The sequence below is a fragment of the Pongo pygmaeus genome, chromosome 15 (assembly GCF_028885625.2).
Source record: "Pongo pygmaeus isolate AG05252 chromosome 15, NHGRI_mPonPyg2-v2.0_pri, whole genome shotgun sequence".
Lineage (NCBI taxonomy): Eukaryota > Metazoa > Chordata > Mammalia > Primates > Hominidae > Pongo > Pongo pygmaeus.
The window spans coordinates 51,138,690-51,160,993 of NC_072388.2; the positions used below are offsets into that span (position 1 = coordinate 51,138,690).

At 37.2% G+C, this 22,304-nt stretch overlaps 1 protein-coding gene across 6 annotated transcripts in view; it reads right to left on the reverse strand.

Annotated features, from left to right (window-relative positions):
- Window positions 1-22,304, reverse strand: part of TXNDC16 (thioredoxin domain containing 16) — a 120,243-nt gene that overhangs the window by 39,383 nt on the left and 58,556 nt on the right. For 5 of the 6 annotated variants that reach the window (XM_054448655.1, XM_063651593.1, XM_063651595.1 and 2 more), the window contains exons 10-14: window positions 19,387-19,553; window positions 18,940-19,000; window positions 16,906-17,029; window positions 11,340-11,483; window positions 10,747-10,806 (exon numbers count right to left, since the gene is read on the reverse strand). In XM_054448655.1, the coding sequence (XP_054304630.1) occupies window positions 10,747-10,806; window positions 11,340-11,483; window positions 16,906-17,029; window positions 18,940-19,000; window positions 19,387-19,553 (556 nt within the window). The remainder of the gene's footprint in view (window positions 1-10,746; window positions 10,807-11,339; window positions 11,484-16,905; window positions 17,030-18,939; window positions 19,001-19,386; window positions 19,554-22,304) is intronic. The other variant, XM_054448657.1, reaches the window with a different exon arrangement.

Sequence of the window (22,304 nt, forward strand, 5' to 3'; positions counted from 1 at the left end):
TGCAGAGTTAAATCTTTCTTACCATGTACAACTTCAAGGACTAGCCTTCTCTGACACACTGATCTACATCAGGTTCCCTTGATATATGCTATTATAGAACCACGCTCTTTTCCTTATCTCCTTATGTAATTATATACTATTCATTATCTGATTAACGTCTGTCTCTACCAAGACAACTCCTTGAGAGCACGGACTATGTCTGTTTATTTATCATTGATTTTCCAGCACCTGCAGTACCTTAAATATGCATGCGAATAAATGACATATGTGAAACTCATCCAGGACTTCAGATACCTATCCTGTCTAAACATTATAATTTCTTTTCAGCCCAAGAAAACACATAGTAGAATCTCAAGCAGAAATTCCTACTTGCTCTATAATAAAATAAAAAATAAAGTTCTCTAAAATATTATAAATCACTGTGTGGAAAGAGATCAAACATTAAATAAAATAAGCACCATACAACTCAAAAGAATAAATTCTAATAAAAGATAAAATTTAGTATCATACTAGATCAAAGAAGGAATCTTTGTGTATCAATTTAGGATATAGCCTAAATGTTACTTCATCATATGATTAAATTGCGAATGTGATATTTTAATATTTTATCACCAAATGTTTTTAATACTGAAATTAATTTGTATATTTTCAAAGATTCTTGATTACTTCTCATAGATGTAATAACTTATCACTTTAGATTTAGTGTTAACAATCTGATAATATAGGCAAGATTTAGTCTGTCTTTTTTTTTGCTTTTGAATATTTGAGATGGAGTCTTGCTCTTGTTGCCCAGGCTGGAGTGCAGTGGCGTGATCTCGGCTCACTGCAACCTTCGTCTCCCGGGTTCAGGCGATTCTCCTGCCTCAGCATCCCGAGTAGCTGGGACGACAGGCACGTGACACCATGCCCTGCTAATTTTTTGTATCTTTAGTAGAGACGGGGTTTCACCATGTTAGCCCTAGGATGGTCCTGATCTGACCTCGTGATCTGCCTGCCTCTGCCTTCCAAAGTGCTGGGATCACAGGCGTGAGCCACCGCGCCCGGCCTTAGTCTGTCTTATCACCACTATATCCCACTGCCTTGCACAATGTCTGTTACACAGTATGTACCCAGTAAAAATGTGTAGAATGTACACTGATATTTCTTCACAAATTTTAAATTCTTACATTAAAGGATATTAATACTTGAATTTTGTATGAGCATATAAACAAATATAAACCCTTATTTCTTCCCAAATCAGACCTGCTAAGTGACTTCCTATCAAAGTTCTCTTATCCTTTATTTTAATCATTTTGATATAGGAGTTAAGAAGAAATCACTTAGGCAGATAGCAAGGGTATGGGAGTCCTCGGTAAGGTTTTTCTTTTTAGTGAAAAGCAGCCCCAAATCTTTTTCTAACAAAGAGCAGCCTGCAAGCTGGAAGGGTGCACCTACCGGCAGGAACTAAGGACTAGACGTTTCCAAGATGGCCGCTCTGTCTTCCCTTTTCTGCCAGCCATGTGTGCTGTAAGGAGCAGACAAGATGGCCCCAGACAACTGGAAAGACCATTTGTATAAGAAGATTAAGGTGGGGCGACCAGACTTCCCTATGCCACTATGTAAACATCATACCTGACTGAAGCAATCTATGAGCCCTATGTAAATCAGACACCACCTTCTCAAACTGGACTATAAAACTCCACACATTCGCTGCCAGCCAGTCCTTTCCGCTTGGAGACCCCTTGCTATATAGAGGAAGCTGTTTCTCTTTCTCTCCTCTATTAAACCTCTGCTCCTAAACAACTTGTGTGTGTCCCTGTCCTAAATTTTCCTGGTGTGCGACAACGAACCCCAAGGTATATACCCCAGACAACGCTGCTGCTTTGATTTCATCAATAAACATCTGGTGATGCTTGTTTATACAAAGTGCCATGTTATATATTTATTTTGCCACCCAAGTATGGAATATAGTGCTCTTCCAGCTGCAGTTCTTTCCTTTCAATAAGCATCCTCAGCATGTCTACTACTGCTAAAACTGTGATTATTCCTTTTTCCCTACAGTTGAAATGGAAAACTTTGATGTTATCTTTAAAACCAGAAAAGTAATACTGATATATATCACTAAAAGTTATATAACTACTTATACTGAAGTTATCAATTTAAAAGTTTTATTTTCATTCCTGTAAAATGGTTCCAAGATTTACTCATGTTTCAGTTGGAATAGTCTAATATTCTAAGGTGCCTATAGTATTACATCCCATATACTTTATCAATGCAGTAATTTCAAATAGGTTCCTAATTTAAAAGAAAAAACAGATTATCTTAGATACAGGTATTATGTAAGTATAAAATTTTGACATTTGCTGCCACCTTGTGACAGAGTAAAAAAAATTCTTCATTGTCTTGGACTAAGAGATAACAAATGGCTTTTTCCCACAAAGTCAGATCTGTCAGAAAGACAGATGATAGGACTAAATGCCGAAGGTATTATAATATTTTCCTAATTTATAAAGTTATAGTATAGGCTTCAACATAGACACAAAACATTGTAATTACCTATGCAATGCATTTCTACATTAAGTTCCCTGAACTTCCAAAATAGTCCATTTATCTGATATCTGATTACCAAAAAAAATTGTTATTCATAAAGAACATAGTGAATGAAAAGGAAAACAAGTCCTGGGTTTCTTATCTACTTTTTTATTCTACAAACATATACAACTCTGAGCCCTTGCATTGAGGGGGCAGGTAGTCTCTTCATTTGGTCATTAATAGAAAAGAATGCAAGGAAATCTTTTTCCATTTTCATCTGGTGTCTAATTAAATGGGGTGGAGAGAGGGATAATTAATCATATTCTTGAGGAACATTATCCAATCACTACTTCATTATGATTTATATTTTCTCCTCCTTTGCTTTTCTTCTAATTATTTGCCAATAAGGCTAGAGAATCTAAAAGAAGAAAACTTAAATTTGTCCATAGATTGCAACTTACCTTGCATAAAGGAAAATGTGAAAGCAAGTAAGAGGATCTGCTTTTTAAAAAAATGATTAGAGGCTGGGCACAGTGGCTTATGCCTATATTCCCAGCACTTTGGGAGGCTGAGGCAGGTGGATTACCTGAGGTCAGCAGTTTGAGACCAGCCTGGACCCTGTCTCTACTAAAAATACAAAAATTAGCCAAGCACGGTGGTGCACACCTGTAATCCTAACTACTCAGGAGGCTGAGGCAGGAGAATCACTTGAACTCAGGAGGCAAAGGTTGCAGTGAGCTGAGATCATGCCATTGCACTCCAGCCTGGGCGACAAGAGTGAAACTCCATCTCAAAAAAAAAAAATTGCAGATCATAGTGTCTACAGACTTAATTATCCCTTCACTCAGTAATAGTCAAAAGTTAGATCAAATGTGGTTGGGAAATAAAAGGAATGGGGACAGATAGAACAGCGTGTGGCGGCTCACATCATGAACTTTTGCTCCAAAACTGCAGCAATACATTAGGAAAGCCAAAAGAACCCACAGACCCTCTGAAGGAAGTGATTGCACCTGCAGGACCTGGGAGACACCCCAAATACTGTGAGTGCTCAAACTGTGGAAGTGGGAAAGGCAGATCGTCCACCCCTGAACACACACCCCCACTGAGGAACCTAAAGGTCTAGATTACAGGAGAAGAATCTGACCTTATCTGGAGCTTAGTCAATTTAGAGAGCTGAGCGAAAGCAAAATACAGGGGTAAAGGAAGCAGCAGGACAATCCCTGTGGACTAGCTGGGTCCCCTACCAAGCCATTTGTGCCTCACCTCACAAGGGGTCCTTGAGGAGGGCTACCAGAGGCACTCAGAAAAGGCCACAGGGAAAAGGAAACCTCCCCCTGAGATTTGTAACAATTTGAACCAATCGAAGAGTCTCCTGGCCAGAACTCGGGGGAGGGCATGAATCCAGCGTGCAGATTCCACAGGTTGGGGGAAGAAAGAAAGCCCTACTTATTTTTGCAGCTGGGAGGCAGGTAGCCTGGGGCAGGTTCTCAGCCCTGTTCACCCACTGCCTGGAAACAGACTTGGTCCTGTTGAGTGGGGGCACAGTGGAAGTGAGACTGGCCCTTTGGGTTGTGTGGGAACTGGGTGAGGCCTGTGACTGCCAGCTTTCCTCCACTTCCCTGACAACCTGCATGACACAGCAAAGACAGCCATAATCCTCTTAGGAACATAACTCCATTGACCTGGGACCCTCACCCTCATCCCCCACAGCAGACACAGCAAGACCTGCCCAAGTAGAGTCTGAGCTCAGATACGCCTAGCTCTGCCCCCATCTAATGGTCCTTCACTACCCACCCTGGTAACTGAAGACAAAGTGCATATACTCTTGGGAGTTACAGGATCCTGCCTACTGCCTGTTCCTCCCGATACCAATGCACTTTCAAGCCAATGCTCTCTTGAAAGTGCCACCTCCCAGGAGGTAAACCAGCACAAAAATAGTGCATTAATCAACCAAAGCTAAGGACCCTCACAGAGTCCATTTTGCCCTTCTACCACCTCCACTGGAACAGGTGCCAGTATCCACGGCTGAGAGACCCACAGATGGTTGACATCACAGGACTCTGTGTAGACAACCCCAAGTACCAGCCTGGAGCCTGGTAGACTTGCTGGGTGGCTAGATCCAGAAGAGGGATAACAATCACTACAGCTCAGCTCTCAGGAAGCCACATCCCTAGGAAAAGGGAAAGAGTACTACATCAAGGGAACACTCTGTGGGACAAAAGGAACTGAACAACAGCCTTGAGCCCTAGACCTTCCCTCTGACAGAGCCTACCCAAATGAGAAGGAACCAGAAAACCAACTCTGGTAATATGACAAAGCAAGATTCTTTAACTCACCCCCCCAAAAAAATCACACTAGCTCTCCAGCAATGGATCCCAACCAAGAAGAAATCTCTGATCTACCTAAAAAATAATTCAGAAGGTTAGTTATTAAGCTAATCAGGGAGGTGCCAGAGAAAGGCAAAGCCCAATGTAAGGAAACTGAAAAAAAATTATACAAGAAGTAAAGGGAGAAATATTCAATGAAATAGATAGCATAAATAAAAATCAATCAAACCTTCGGGAAACAATAGACGCACTTATAGAAATGCAAAATGCTCTGGAAAGTCTCAGCAATAGAATTAAACAAGCAGAAGAAAGAATTTCAGAGCTTGAAAACAAGGTTTTCGAATTAACCCAATGCAACAAAGACAAAGAAAAAATAAGAAAATATGAACAAAGCCTCCAAGAATTTAGGATTATGTTAAACAACCAAACCTAAATAATCAGCGTTTTTAAGAAGAGAAATCTATCTGGAAAATATATTTGGGGGAATAACCAAGGAAAATTTCCCCAGCCTTGCTGGAGAACTAGGCATCCAAGTACAAGAAGCCCAAAGAAACCTGGGAAATTAATCACAAAAAGATCAATGCCTAGGCACATTGTCATCAGGTTATCTAAAGTTAAGACAAAGGAAAGAATCTTAAGAGCTGTGAGGCAAAAACACCAGGTAACATATAAAGGAAAACCTATCAGACTAACAGCAGATTTCTCAGCAGAAGCTCTACAAGCTAGAAGCGATTGGGGCCTTATCTTCAGCCTCTTCAAACGAAACAATTATCAGCCAAGAATTTTGTACCCAGCAAAACTAAGCTTCCTAAGTGAATGAAAGATACAGTATTTTTCAGACAAACAAATGCTGAGAGAATTCGCCACTACCAAGCCAGAACTACAAGAACTGCTAAAAGGAGCTCTAGATCTTGAAACAAATCCTGGAAACACATCAAAAAAGAACCTCTTTGAAGCATAAATCTCACAGGACCTACAAAACAAATACAATTTTTTTTTAAATGGTATACAGGCAACAAATAGCATGATGAATGGAATGGTATCTCACATCTCAATACTAACATTGAATGTAAATGGCCTAAATGCTCCACTTAAAAGACACAAAATTGCAAAATGGATAAGAATTCACCAACCAACTATCTGCTACCTTCAAGAGACACACCTAACACATAAAGACTCACATAAACTTAAGGTAAAGGGATGGAAAAAGACATTCCATGCAAATGGACACCAAAAGTGAGCAGGGGTAGCTGTTCTTGTATCAGACAAAACAAACTTTAAAGCAACAACAGTTATAAAAAAGACAAAGGGTGTCATTATATAATGATAAAAGGCCTTGTCCAACAGGAAAATATCACAATCCTAAATATATATGCACCTAACATTGGAGTGCCTGAATTTATAAAACAATTACTAACAGACCTATGAAATGAGATAGACAGCAACATCATAATAGTGGGAGACTTCACTACTCCGCTGACAGCACTAGACAGGTCATCAAGACAGAAGGTCAACAAAGAAACAACGGCTTTAAACTATACCCTGGTACAAATGGACTTAACAGGTATTTACAGAACATTCTACCCAACAACCACAGAATATACATTCTATTCAACAGCACATGGAACTTCCTCCAAGACAGACCATATGATAGAGGCCACAAAATAAGCCTCAATAAATTCAAGAAAATTGAAATTATATCAAGTACTTTCTCAGACCACAGTGGAATAAAACTGGAAATCAACTTCAAAAGGAACCTTCAAAACCATGCAAATACATGGAAATTAAATAACTTGCTCCTGAATGATCGTTGGGTCAAAAATGAAATCATGATGGAAATTTAAAAATTCTCCAAACTGAATGACAATAGTGACACAACCTATCAAAACCTCTGGGATATAACAAAGGCAGTGCTAAGAGGAAAGTTCATAGCTCTAACTGCTTACATCAAAGTCTGAAAGAGCACAAACAGACAATCTAAGGTCACACCTCAAGGAACTAGAGAAACAAGAACAAACCAAATCCGAACCCAGCAGAAGAAAGGAAGTAACCAAGATCAGGGCAGAACTAAATGAAATTGAAACAACAAAAAATACAAAAGATAAATGAAACAAAAAGCTGGTTCTTTGCAAAGAAAAATAAAACTGACAGACCATTAGCAAGATTAACCAAGAAAAGAAAAGAGGAAATCCAAATAAGCTCTATTAGAAACGAAATGGGAGATATCACACTGACACCACAGAAATACAAAAGATCATTCAGAACACCTTTGTGCACATAAACTGGAAAACCTAGAGGAGATGGATAAATTCCTGGAAAGATACAACCTTCTCAGCTTAAATCAGGAAGAATTAGCTACTCTGAACAGTGCAATAACAACCAGTGAGATTGAAATGGTAATAAAATTACCAACAAAAAAAAAAGTCCAGGACCAGACAGATTCACGGCAGAATCCTACCAGACATTCAAAGAAGAATTGGTACCAATCCTATTGACACTATTCCACAAGATAGAGAAAAAGGGAACCCTCGCTAAATCATTCTATGACACCAGTATCACCCTAATACCAAAACCAGGAAAAGACATAACCAAAAAAGAAAACTACAGACCAATATCCCTGATGAACATAGATGCTATAATCCTCAACAAAACACTAGCTAACTGAATCCAACAACATATCAAAAAGATAATCCACCATGATCACATGGGTTTCATACCAGGGATGCAGGGATGATTAAAATACACAAATCAATAAATGTGATACACCACATAAATGGAATCAAAAACAAAAATCACATAATCATCTCAATAGATGCAGAAAAAGCATTTGACAAAATCCAGCATTCCTTTATGATTAAAACTCTCAGCAAAACTGGCATACAAGAAACATACCTCAATGTAACAAAAGCCATCTATGACAAACACACAGCCAACATAATACTGCATGGGGAAAAGTTGAAAGTATTCCTTCTGAGAACTGGAACAAGACAAGGATGCCCACTCTCACCACTCCTCTTCAATACAGTATACTGGAAGTCCTAGCCAGAGCAATCAGACAAGAGAAAGAAATAAAGGCATCTAAACTGGTAAACAGGAAGTCAAACTGTTGCTGTTTGCTGATGATATGATTGTTTATCTAGAAAACCCTAAAGACTCATCCAGAAAGTTCCTAGAAGTGATAAAATAATTCAGCAAAGTACCCAGATACAGAATCAATGTACACAAATCAATAGCTCTTCTATACACCAACAGCGACCAAGCTGAGAATCAAGTCTAGAATTCAACCCCTTTTACAATAGCTGCAAAAAAAATAAAATAAAATAAAAATACTCAGGAATATACCTAACCAAGGAGGTGAAAGACCTCTACAGGGAAAACTACAAAACACTGCTGAAAGAAATCGTGGATGACACAAACAAATGGAAACACATCTCATGTTCATGGATGGGTAGAATCAGTATTGTGAAAATGACCATACTGCCAAAAGCAATCTATAAATTCAACACAATTCCCATCAAAATACCACCATCATTCTTCACAGAACTAGAAAAAACAATCCTGAAATTCATATGGAACCAAAAAAGAGCCCACATACCCAAAGTAAGACTAAGCAAAAAGAACACATCTGGAGGCATCACATTACCTATTTCAAAGTATAAGGCCAGAGTCACCAAAACAGCATGGTACTGGCATAAAAACTGGCACATAGACCAATGGAACAGAATAGAGAACTCAGAAATAAACCCTAATACTTACAGCCAATTGATCTTCAACAAAGCAAACAAAAATATAAAGTGGGGAAAGACACCCTATTCAACAAATGTTGCTGAGATAATTGGCAAGCCACATGCAGGAGAATGAAACTGGATCCTCATCTCACCTTATACAAAATCAACTCAAGATGGAGCAAAGACTTAAATCCAAGACCTGAAACTATAAAAATTCTATAATAAAAAGAAGACAACATTGGAAAAACCCTTCTAGACATTGCCTTAAGCAAGAATTTCATGACCAAGGACCCAAAAGCAAATGCAATAAAAACAAGATAAATAGCTGAGACTTAATTAAACTAAAGAGCTTTTGCACACCAAAGGAACGGTCCAGCAGAGTAAACAGACAACTCACAGAATGGGAGAAAATCTTCACTATCTATACGTCTGGCAAAAAACTAATCTCCAGAATCTACAATGAACTCAAACAAATTAGCAAGAAAAAAACAAACAATCCCATCAAAAAGCAGGCTAAGGACATGAATAGAGACAATTACAAAAGAAGATATACAAATGGCCAATAAACATGAAAAAATGCTCAACATCACTAATGATCAGGGAAATATAATTCAAAAACACAATGAGATACCACCTGACTCCTGCAAGAATGGCCATAATCAAAAAAATAAAAAAATAATAGATGTTGGCGTGGATGTGGTGAACAGGGAACTCTTCTACACTGCTGGTGGGAATGTAAACTAGTACAACCACTGCGGAAAACAGTGTGGAGATTCCTTAAAGAACTAAAAGGAACTTGATCCAACAATCCCACTACTGGTTACCCAGAGGAAAATAAGTCACTGCACACATTTATAGCAGCACAATTGCAATTGAAAAAACATGGAACTAACCCAAATGCTCATCAATCAACAAGTGGACAAAGACACTGTGGTATATATACATACATATAATGGAATACTACTCAGCCATAAAAAGGAATGAATTAACGGCATTTGCAGTGACCGGGATGAGACTGGAGACTATTATTTTAACTCAGGAATGAAAAACCAACCATCACATGTTCTCACTCATATTTGGGAGCTAAGCTATGAGGATGCAAAGGCATAAGAAAGACAAAATGGACTGTGGAGACTCAAGGGGAAAGGGTGGGAATAGAGTAAGGAATAAAAGGCCACAAATTGGGTGCAGCACAGTATATACTGCTCAGGTGATGAGTGCACCAATATCTCACAAATCACCACCAAAGAACTTACTCATGTAACCAAACACCACCTGTTCCCCAATAACCTATGGAAATAAAAAAAAATTTAAAAAAAGGAATGGTACACTTAGGGTTGAGTGTCTAGAATCAATTTCTTGAGTTTTCAAAAGCTTCAATGTATAAATAAGTTGTACATCAGTACATAGTTTCCATTAAATGAAACAAAATTTATGAAACTCTATTATTCATTTATCCAACAATTATTAAAAACCAGATATTCTGCAATGTAAGGCAATATGCCAAGCCCAGTAAGCTGATATAAGGCATACTACCTAACCATAAGGAACTTACATCAAGCATACCTAATCCATTATTACCTCTCTTACTAACAGGCCTCCCTCATTTTTCCCTATGTCTTTGCTGAGATGGTAACACAGATATTTTCAGTTAAAGTCCATTCCTTGGATCTTTATTTGCCCACTATTAAATAAGGTTTCACAGGATGGTTAACATAAAAAGATCCTGGATATTAAAAAGCATTCCATCCATGAGGAGTAAACTATATAGTTTCAAGGACACAGGGATTTTTGATCTCTCATTAGACCGTGAGACTGAGTCTTGAATCGGCCAAATTTTTATTTCCAATATTTAACTGGAGTAACTGGCACAGAGTAGGCACTCATAAATGCTTGCTGAATGACTGACTTGAACCAAAAAGGTTGTTGGATTAACTGTGTAGCCACAAATACTTAATACATAGGCTCTCTACTTTCTACTAAAGACAGTTCTATAAAGACAAATCAAAGTGAATGCTCTAAGCACTCTTGAAACTCCTGGTTCATTAACTTAACCCTGGAGACACAAACATAGTAACCTGAAATTTTATGTGGTTTTCTATATTTTTCGCATGACATAGTTTTACAAATAGCTACAGCTTAGAATCAGAATAATAAGCATGCATAGCACAGTACACTACCTTTCAGTTTAACTGCCACATCAATATAGGATTGCAAAAATGCCATGGATACTGCTTGCCCTATATGAAAATTAAAAATTCAACAGATATTACATGTGTATCTCCAAAGCAACCACACTGATATGTAACAAATATACAGATTTATGAGGTTTCCCAAAATTATTGTTAATCAGAAATATTCTACTATACATTTCTCAACATAGTCCAACCACTTAAGAGAGTTTCAAATGCAACTGATTTTCCACACTTGTACCGCAAGGAATATAGCTAAATGGCTATGATTTGAAGATAAAAGCAATATACTTACTATAAATCTATAATAACTGTTAATATGTTAAAAATCATTAGTGTGAGTCACAATTTTCAAAGTTAATGAACATCTAGTTTAATCATTCACCTTTAATTTGTAAATCAGATATAAATCAATTGCACAATCCCAGAATCAGAAGTAAATGCTTCAATGCACACAGACTACTTGAGAGATACGAAAGCAATTTCATTTTACAACATGCAATACATGGAATGCCAAAAATTAAATCTGGGTTTTTAAATGTCCTAATATGTAATAGTCTCCTCTAAAGGCTCATACTCACAACCAGCATAGAAGAGTACTATGCTGTCAGAAGCCATCACTGTTGCATTAAATGTTTCTTCTGTTAGTTCCACTGTCAGTTCCAAAGGTAATTTTCTCTTCCTATCTCTGAAAACAGTTTCTGCCACTTCATCATCCTGAACATCTAAAATGTTGGAAAAGAAATTAATTTAAATATTGATGTATAATGAAAACTATTTAAGCTCTTCTCATAGGAAGCATATAAAAATTCAGTACTTTATACAAACTTTTGAATTCATCCTATCTTAATAGTTAGGATGCATGATATTTAGAAAGCTTTCCAGTTGCTTAACTGACTCTGAGATGCTTCCTGACCTAGAAGTTGGAAAGTTTTAGTCAATTTCAAATTAAAACTTGTTCTACAAAGAATATTAATAGTGCCGTTTTGTTTATTTTGCCTCTACTATATGCCAAGCATTATGACAGGTACTAGGAAAACTGGTAAACAAAACAGACATAGTCCTGACCACATGGAACTTCTATCTATGGAAAAGTCAGATAAACTGATCACTGAATAAATATATAATTATAAATCATGATCAATTTATGAAGAAAGGTAAAGGATACACTGAGAGATTATAACAGGGCTATTTAGATTGGGAAGCCCAAAGTCTGCCAGGTAGACAATCAAGAAAAGAATGTTTTAGACAAAGAGAATAACATGTACGAAAGCTCTGAGACATAAAAGAGTTGAGCACATACAAGGCTGAGGGAAGGCAAATTTGACTAAGACAAGATGGGGCTGAAGGAATAAACAGCATGAGAAAACTCTAGGCTAGGCAGTGGCTAGATCATAAGAGGTCACATGAGCCAAGAAGTCTGGATTTTATCCAAAAAGCATCAAGTTATGAGTGGATTCTGAATATGTGAAAACCCTTCCTTTAGACAGACCAATCAACAGAATGATAGATTCATCCATCCATCCATCCATCCATCCATCCATCCATCCATCCATCCATCCATGTATCTTCAAAAATACATTGGGATTCATAAATATTCTGTTGGAAGTTTGTAGAGATTGTACGGTAACATAAATGGAGCATATAACTTGATTAAAGGATAAAGCTTCTTTATGAACATGAAAACATGAACATGAAAAGGAAAAGAAAACTCAGGTAGGCAGAGAAGAAAGGCAGTGGTGGCATAAAGAGCAAAGAGAACGGCATGAGCAAAGGCACAGTGGCATGTAAGAGCATGGTGCAATCAGAAGTTCAAACACTGACTGGATATATGATGATATTAAGAATTGTTAATTTTTTAGATGTAATAATAGTATTAATTATGTTAATGTTAAAAAGGAAAATCCTTATATTTCTGAAACCCAGGGAAATACTTATAGATGAAATTACATGTTTGGGATTTACTACAAAACAGTAAGAGGTGGGGGGTAATTGGGGCAGGATGAGCCATGGTTTGATAATGGCTGGGGCCAAGTAATGGATAACAAGAATTTGTTCTATTATTCTATCTCCGTATGTTCATAATTCTCTGTAACAACACATTAAAAAGACAGAAGGGAGAGAGAAGACAATACATTCATAGAACTAAAGTATTGTTTTATACATAATTTCTAATACAGTCACGCACCACATAATGACATTTCAGTCAACAATGGACAACATATACAACTGCAGTCCCTTAAGATTATAATAGAGCTGAGAAATTCCTATCATCTGGTGATGTGGCCATTGTAACATTGTAGCACAACACATTACTCACATGTTTGCGGTGATGCTGGTGTAAACAAACCTACTGTGAGTCATATAGCACATGAGGCCAGGCACAGTGGCTCACACCTGTAATCTCAGCACTTTGGGGGGCCGAGGTGGACGGATCACTTGAGGTCAGGAGTTCCAGGCCAGCCTGGCCAACATGGTGAAACCCTGTCTCTACTAAAAATACAAAAAATTAGCCGGGCATGGTGGCGATGCTTGTAATCCCAGCTACCTGGGAGGCTGAGGCAGAAGAATCACTTGAACCCAGGAGGTGGAGGTTGCAGTGAGCCGAGATCGCACTGCTGCACTCCAGCCTGGGCGACAAAAGTGAAACTCTGTCTCAAAAAAAAAAAAAAAAGTACAGCACATACAATTATGTACAGTAAATAATACTTGATAATGATAACAAAGGACTAGATTATTGGTTTATATATTTACTATACTCTTATCATTAGAGTGTACTCCTTTCACTTATAAAATAAAAAGTTCACTGTAAAACAGCCTCAGGTAGGTCTTCAGGAGGTGTTCTAAAAGGAGGTATTATTATCATAGGAAATGACAGCTCCATGCTTGTTACTGTCCCTGAAGACCTTCCAAAGGGACAAGATGTGGAAGTGGAAGAGAGTAATATGGATGATCTTGACCCTGTACAAGCCTAGGCTGATGTGTGTTTTCATTTTTAGAGAAAAGTTTAAAACGTAAAACATAAAAGTTTTAAATGGAAAAAAAGCTTACAGAATAAGGATATAAAAAAAGAAAATATTTTTGTACAGCTGTACGATGTGTTTGTGCTTTAATGTTATTACAAAACAGTCAAAATGTTTTTAAAAATTGTAAAAATGTATAAAGTAAAAAAGTTACAGAAAGCTAAGACAAATTATTGAAAAAAATTTATAAATTTAGTACAGCCTAAGTGTACAGTATTTATAAATCTACGATAATGTAATGTTCTAGGCCTTTACACTCACTCACTGACTCACCCAGAGCAACTTCCAGTCCTGCAAGCTCCATACATGGTATGTGTACCCCATACAAGTGTACCATTTTTTATCTTTTATACCATGTTTTTATTGTACCTCTTCTATGTTTACACATGTTTAGATACATAAATATCTACCATTGTGTTATAGGTACCTACAGTATTCAGTACAGTAACATGCTGTATAGGTTTGTGGCCTAGGAGCAATAGGCTATACCATACACCCTAGGTGTGTAATAGGCTACACCATGTAGGTTTGTGTAAGTGAACTTCATGATGTTTGCTCAATGAAATCACCTAATGATGCATTTCTCAGAAACTATCCTCATTGTTAGGAGACACATGACCTACAATAAATTAAAATTCTAGATCTGGATTTCAATAAAACCTCAGCCATTTTCTAACTGTACGACTCTACTCAATCACATAACTCTCTGGGCCTCAATGTTCAACTCTTGTGAAGCATGAGAGTTGCACTATATAACTTTAAGGTACTTTTAAGCACCAAATTCCATGACACTAAAAAATTACATTCTCAATACCAAAATTAGTAAAGACCTATTTTCTTATTTACTGTATTTTTTCTTATTATTCATATATTTTCATTTTCCTGTCAGTCTTCTGTTTCTTTTTCCTCCTTTCCCTCTTTTCTTATATTCCAATAAGCTACCATCACTTCTAAATTTAGTCACTCCTCAGCTCTACCTTCCACCTATTCATTAATAACATACACACTATTTTCAGTTACACATGCTGCTTTTTTTTTCTTTTCTTTTTTTTCTTTTTTTTTTTGAGACAGGGTCTCACTCTGTTGCCCAGGTTGGAGTGCACAGGCACGATCTCAGCTCACTGCAACCTCCAACTCCTGGGCTCAAGCAATCCTCCCACCTCAGCCTCCCAAGGAGCTGGGATTATAGGCACATACCACCATCTTGGCTAATTTTTGTATTTTTTGTAGAGATGGGGTTTCGTCATGTTGCCCAGGCTGGAACACATGCTTCTTTTCTTTTTTCAGATTGCCCTTTTGTGGAATCTAGTCTTTTTCATTCTGATTCCATTTTGCTGATTTTCTCTGGGGTGCACCTGTCTCTGATTTACATTCTCAGATGGTAATAAATTCTTTCCTAACCCTTATCCAGTTTTCCTTTGTAAACGGGAGTGATACAAAGGGAGGGGGAAGAATTAGATACAGGCACAACACCATACAACATTCTGGGCCAATATGGATTACTGATAATAGGAAGTTAAGATGAAAAATAAACAAAAAAGGCAAAGCTGCAAAAGAAATACTAGAAACAGGCTGGAGGTTATTGAACATTTCCAACACAAAGAAATGATAAATGTTTGAAATGATGGATACACTAATTACCCCGACCTGATCACTATACATTATATGTATTGAAACATCACTATGTACCCCACAAATAGGTATAATTATTATTGGTCAATTAAAAAAATAAAAATAAAAACCAGAAAGAGAAGGCAGCATCAGAGGGTAAGTAAGGCCACAGAGTCAGGAAACAATATAGGGGCTGTGGCCACAAAGAAATCTTCAAACAGGCAACTCCCACTGAAGACAGGAATCAAATAAACTGAGATTGGGGACAAGTCCTCTAACTCTGAAGGTTCAAATATAGGAACCATTACAGGAATAAGCAGGAAACAAGAGACCAGAACACAGGTCTGCTTATGTAATGACAAGCCCACTGAGAACTCCAGAGAGGAACACAAGCAATTCTAACCCCTGCATATCGGAAAAGAACCAGAGCTCCGCTCAAACCAAGAAACTGGTCACTGCTAAGAGTGAAAGCGCTTATTAAATTTATAATATAGATTTTGATCACAATGCATGGACCTCATGAAAATGATATGCAAATTGCTTCCTTCTTGGAGCTCATAATGGTACTATATAAAACATTCAAGAATCTACTATATGTTATACAAAAATGAACAAGACATAATCCTTGATTTAGAAATATTTATAGACTAGTGGAGAAGAGAAAAAAGTAAATGAATAATTACAGAAGAGGATTGATGTTATGAAAGATATATCAGGAATAATTATTTCACTATTGCCCAACTGTTACACTTTAAAAATATCAAATTTTAGGCCACTAGATTATTTTAGCGAAGTATTCTTGACTGTCACTAATAAATAAGATTTTATTTCAGGATGCTTAAGTTCTAGCCCAGTCCCCACCACCTGCCACTTGTGGGACTTTGGGCAGATCACTGAACTCAGGAAATGCAGACTCTTCATGTATAAAATGAAAGTGGTATCAGCTAACTCAGAGAATAATAATCAAAGTAAATAATATGTGGGAAAAAGAGTTAAAAACTATACAATACTTCATAAATGTAAGCAATACATTTTTTAAAAACTGAAATAACTGTTTAAAAGAAGTGTTAAAATGTTATTGAAATTTACTCCTTATACCATTAACAACTGGATTTATTTACAAGTACAAATATACCAATATTTATTAGAACTCCATTTCCTAATAAAAATAGTAATAATGAATTATCATGTTGTAGTTTCTAAGTAGAGTTTTTAAACATGGACTAGTCCAGAACAGCTGAAAGAACTGATATGGAAGATGAAGGCACAGATGTGGGAAGTTTGAAGCCTGATATGTAACAGTAAATGCTAATACATTAAACAAAATATAGCATCCTTACATCTTTTCAATAAATCAACTTGATAAAATGTGGTTCCAAATAAATTCCTCCAGGTTTCTTTACAGAGTCTTGAATCTGAATACATTCTTCGAGAAAGTTAATTCATTGGAAATTTCACTGACTTTATGGGTGCTGGGCAGGATGGGGAAGGGGTGAGAATCACAACACATTACCTATATCTGGACCTTCCATGTCATTGTCTTCATCTTCTTGTATTTCCTCAATGTGCATATTATTTTCCACGTGAGATATTATTAAATCAACATCATGTAATACCAAAAATTCCACTGGAACTCCCTAGAAATACATTAATTTTTAAAAAATGAATATAGCAAAGTATTTTGATATAAAAATGTTTTACTTGGGCCAGGTGTGGTGGCCCACATCTGTAATCCCAGCACTTTGGGAGGTCGAGGCGGGCGGATCACCTGAGGTCAGTAGTTCAAGACCAGCCTGGCCAACATGGTGAAACCCTATCTCTACTAAAAATACAAAAATTAGACTGGCGTGGTGGCACACACCTGTAATTCCAGCCACTTGGGAGGCTGAAACAGGAGAATCGTCTGAACCCAGGAGGCAGAGGTTGCAGTGAGGCGAGATTGCGCCACTGCACTCCAGCCTGGGCGACAGGGTGAGACACTGAAAAAAAAAAAAAAAAACAAGTTTTACTTGTTTGACACTAAAATAAAACTAAGCCTTTGAACTTCAATTCTAAAATTTAGCAAAATGAAAAAGGAAATTAACTCCAAAATTACTGTGAAAAGAAAAGCATCCAAAGCATACCTTCTATAAAGACAATGGGTACACTGAAAAAGGTGGCAAAAAAGGTGCTGAAAGCCTCACTTGCTTCTTGTCACAACCACATTATACTGAAGTCTGTAAAACATTTCACATATAATAGCAAGTTCTACCTCTTTATAAAATGGAAATATATCTAATTTTACTGCAGACAGAGTAAGTCAAAATTGATTATTCTGACATTCCACAGAAATATTCAAAACAATACTTCATCTAAATTAATTCCACTAGTAAGTTCGATTTCCTGTTTAGCTATAAACAACATTAAATTACTATGTGCTCCCAGTTATTTTAAGAATACCAAATTCTATTGAGATCAATATTACTTAATTAATATTAAAAAATATTACTGAAGATTTATTTCACTATGCCCAACTGTTACACTTTTAAAATATGAAATTTTAGGCCACTAGATTATTTTAGCAAAGTATACTTGACTGTAACTCTATATTGGAATAAAGCTATGAGCTCTAAGTATGTTTGTTCTTTGCTATCACATATCTTCATTTTTTTAACATTATATTCAAAACAAGCAATTTTGATTTCTACAGAAATATAATAAACTTTAAAAGTAATCAAAATCAAACTTAATTTGTTCCAAATATTCACAGAAATTTTTGTAGTAAGCCTTTTAATTAAAGTATAACATTAACACAGAAAAGAACAAAAATTTTAAGTATAGAGTTTGATGGATTTTTACAAAGTGGACATACTTGTATAACCACCATACAGATTAAGATACAGAACATCATCAGCACAACCAGTGGCCATCTTCTTGCTCTTCCTGTCATTAACATCCCCCAAAAGTAATCACTATTCTGTCTTTCACCACTGCTATGGTTTGAATTCTGTTTTATCTTGTTTATTTTTTTGAGACAGGGTCTGTCTCTGTCACCCAGGGTGGACGTGCAGTGGCACAATCGTGGCTCACTGCAGCTCAAACCTCTGGGGCTCAAGTGATTCTCCCACCTCAGCCTCCTGAGTAACTGGGACTATAGGCATGCACCACCACATCCAGCCAATTTTTTGTAGAGATGGGGTCTCCCGATGTTGCCTAGGCTGGTCTTGCACTCCTGCGCTCAAGCAATCCACCTGCCTCAGCCTCCCAAACTGCTAGATTACAGGTATAAGCCACCATGCCTTGCCCAATATTATTTTAAACAAAAAGCAGGATATATAGCATAATCCTGATTTTGTTTTATTTAAAAAAATACATATAAATATGTGAACATAGGATAAAAACCAGACTGACACATGATAAAAACATCAAAACGTTAACAGCAATTTTTTTTGAATAGGAGCAATTTATAATTTACAGATTTTTCTATAATAAAAATATATTAAAGACCACATATATTAGCTTTCTTTAAATAAACAGGTACTGCAGAACAATACATAAAACAACTAACCTTTTCTGCTCTTTTGAAGACCACATTAGCATCTTGAGGAATGTTCACTTCCAAAGAGTCCCTTTTTCAAAATGGAAATAAATGTTTTATGTTGCTAATCTAAAGAATAATAGTCACCCAGGACGTCAATAGAAAATAGAACTACATTCTTATACTAAAAATTACAAAAAAAATTACAATTTAGTGACTGAAAAATTTTACACATAAACATAGACCAGATTTTCTAGTCTCCATCTTAATCTCCATCTTCATTTAGCAAGGTTTAAAATTCTAAGTTTTAATCAACCTTAAATGAATGTACAGATTTTAGCTCAGCAACTAGTTCTAACTATATTGGAATCTATTAGAGATTTGAGTTTACTTATAAGTGACTAAATTACCATATTTTAAAATGTGGAAACTATTAGCATTTTGCTAAATATAATAAATATTCGATGTTTAAGATACCTTAACAAGAGTAAAACTCCTGCTTTTCCCAGAAGACGCCAAGCAACCCATTCTGCAGTTCTTCTATCAGCTTCATAAGTAGCCTGTTGGCTAACAATAAAAACCAGTGGTAAGCCCAGTTGGAGATGGACAGTTGAAACTTGTTGAGGATCTTCAGCAACTTCAGTCTTCATTGAAAAAAAAAAAAGTGTGATAATAATATTCCAACATTTGGATTTAAATTCTCCTAATTCTTATTAATAAAGTCACAAGTTTTAAAAAGTCTGTAAAATAATCCAACACTAACAGAAATGATCTCTTAATTTCCTGAATTTAATGCTCCCAATGCACCTATATAGTTCTGTTTGTTTTTTTGAGACAGAATCTTGCTCGCTCGTCAGGCTGGAGTGGAATGGCACAATCACAGCTCATTGTAGCCTTAGCCTTCTGGGCTCAAACAATCCTCCCACCTCAGCCTCCCAAGTAGCTGGGACCACAGATGCACACCACCATGCCTAGCTTGTTTTGGTTTTTTTTTTTTTAATTTTTTGTAGAGACGAGGTCTCCCTGTGTTGCCCAGGCTAGGTCTTGAACTCCTGGGCTCAAGTGATCCTCCCACCTTGGCCTTCCAAAGTGATGGGATTACAGGCATGAGCCATCGTGCCTGGCCCCCTATAAGTTTAGGCATTATAAAACTAACAGATTTTATAAGAAGTTAAACCAAAAATTACAATCATAAAGAATAAACATATTATAAACAAAAACAATAAATAAAACAGTGTGGGACTAATTGATACAGATAAATATTTCAAGGGAAATAGAACAGATAACTAAGGAATAAACTTTTTCATTAAGAATTTAACATATAATGACACTTACAAAACAATGAGGAACATCTGAGTTAAAGTAGCAAATTAAATACACACATCTAATTTCACTCCCTCCAGAACTCCCAGGAAAACTACAGCAGCGGGATTTTTAAAAGAGATAAACACACGTATGTGAAGAAGGGAAGAGAAAAGGTAGCACAATTTTAGAAGTCAGAATAGTAACTGACTTAGGAGATCCTACAAAGCAAAACCCTAAGCCATTAGAGGGAAAACTAAGTTTTAACTACAGAATCCTAAAATTGCTCAGGAACTGTCAGTGTTAGGCATGTCTGGACCTGGGAAGGAAATGTTGGAAGGGAAGTGACAGGAAGGCTCTAAAATAAGGAGGAATGTGTCAAAGCTTTTGAGAGGTAGTTAGATCCCTAGACTCCCCTCCCCAACTCTATGAGTTTAAACAACTGTCACTTCCCTACACCAGCAGAAATCTAGGAACAGCTGAAAGTGTGGACACCAAGCCGAAATCAGGGGGATTAAGTAACCAAATGGTGAGACGTTCCCTTCACCCCAGGTCCCTTTCCACTCAGTTCCCAGAATGCCAGCAGCCAGGCCTTTGTCCTCAATTGGAATTTGTATCCTTTTTGGGGGACTGAGTAACCCCAAAAGCCTAAAGATACTGACATTGGGATTCGCCAAAAAGCAGGCCAGGCCCAATTACTTTATAGAGCTCTAGGCTAGGCCCTGCTAACCTCTTCAGTCTGCTTACTGCCTAAGAGACACAGACTTCTGCCACTGCTACCCGCACCTTCTCCACCTTCCACCATAAATGTCTCCCAGACAAGACTCAACCACACTCCTTGAATTCTCACAACAGAGAATGTGTGAGAATCTGGAATACTGTTGCCTGCCTCTGCCTCTCCTCCACGCTCCTCTTTTGCCGCCACCCAGCACAGTTGGCTTCAGGGTCCATCTGAGCACTGCTTGGCGTTCCTAGGACATTTGAACTAGGTAAGGAGGTGGGGTGTCATGTGGCCAGGTGGCCAGAAGGCACTGAGAAATCCCACGGGATGGTCTGTGCAGATCAGACACTTACCAGTCATGGGGCAGAAATATCTAGGACAGCTTACAATGATGCCACCTTCTCACCATTCCCCCTTCCCAACCCTCCTCGGCCCAGTCAGCCAAAGAGAGTCAGTACTATTTTGGCCACATCTCTCAAGTCTCCCCCAACCCCAACTGCCTTGAAGTCTCTGCTCTTTGTCAGAGACTTGCAAAGACTGATGTTTTTGTTTTGTTTTCTCATCATTCCATTGTGATAGTAAGAAACTAAGAAGATTAATGAAAAGGTCAGGCACGATGGCTCATGCCTATAATCCCAGCACTTTGGGAGGCCAAGACGGAAGACCACTTGAGCTCAGGAGTTCAAGAACAGCCTGGGCTACAAAGCGTGACCCTGTCTCTATTCTTTTTAAAGAAAAAATTAAATAAAATTTTAAAAAGACTAGAGAAGAAATAAAATGTGAACACATGTCACTGTTCTATATTATATATATATGTGTATATATACATATATACACACACACACATATTTAAAAGTCACCAAGTCCCACCAATGTTAGAATTTCCAATCAGCTTCTAGTTTCAAATTCTAAATTGTGAATAGATATCCAAGCATTAACAAACACCTGAGGAAAGCCTCTAACATGAAAGACAGAGACTAGAACACATAGAAAAATAAATAACATAGAGAAAATACAGACTATATGGGAAGAAGAAAGGTTCAGAAACCACCATAGACAACCTCAAGGAGATGGGAAGACACTGGATCCATAAAGAATTGAAAAATAAAGTTAAATAAATCTCCCAGAAAGCACAACAGAAATAGATGGAAGATAGAGAAAAAAGGTAATAAAATTGAAGGACTAGTTCAAGAGGTCTAACATCTAAATAATGCAAGTCACAGAAAAAGAGAAGGGAGAATATAGAAGAAATCATCACTGAAATAAACACAAAATTTTCCCACAACTGAAGGACATGAGTTGTCAGATTGAAAGAGCCCACTGAATAACCAATAGAGTGGATAAAAGCAGATACAAAGGAAGATGCATTCTC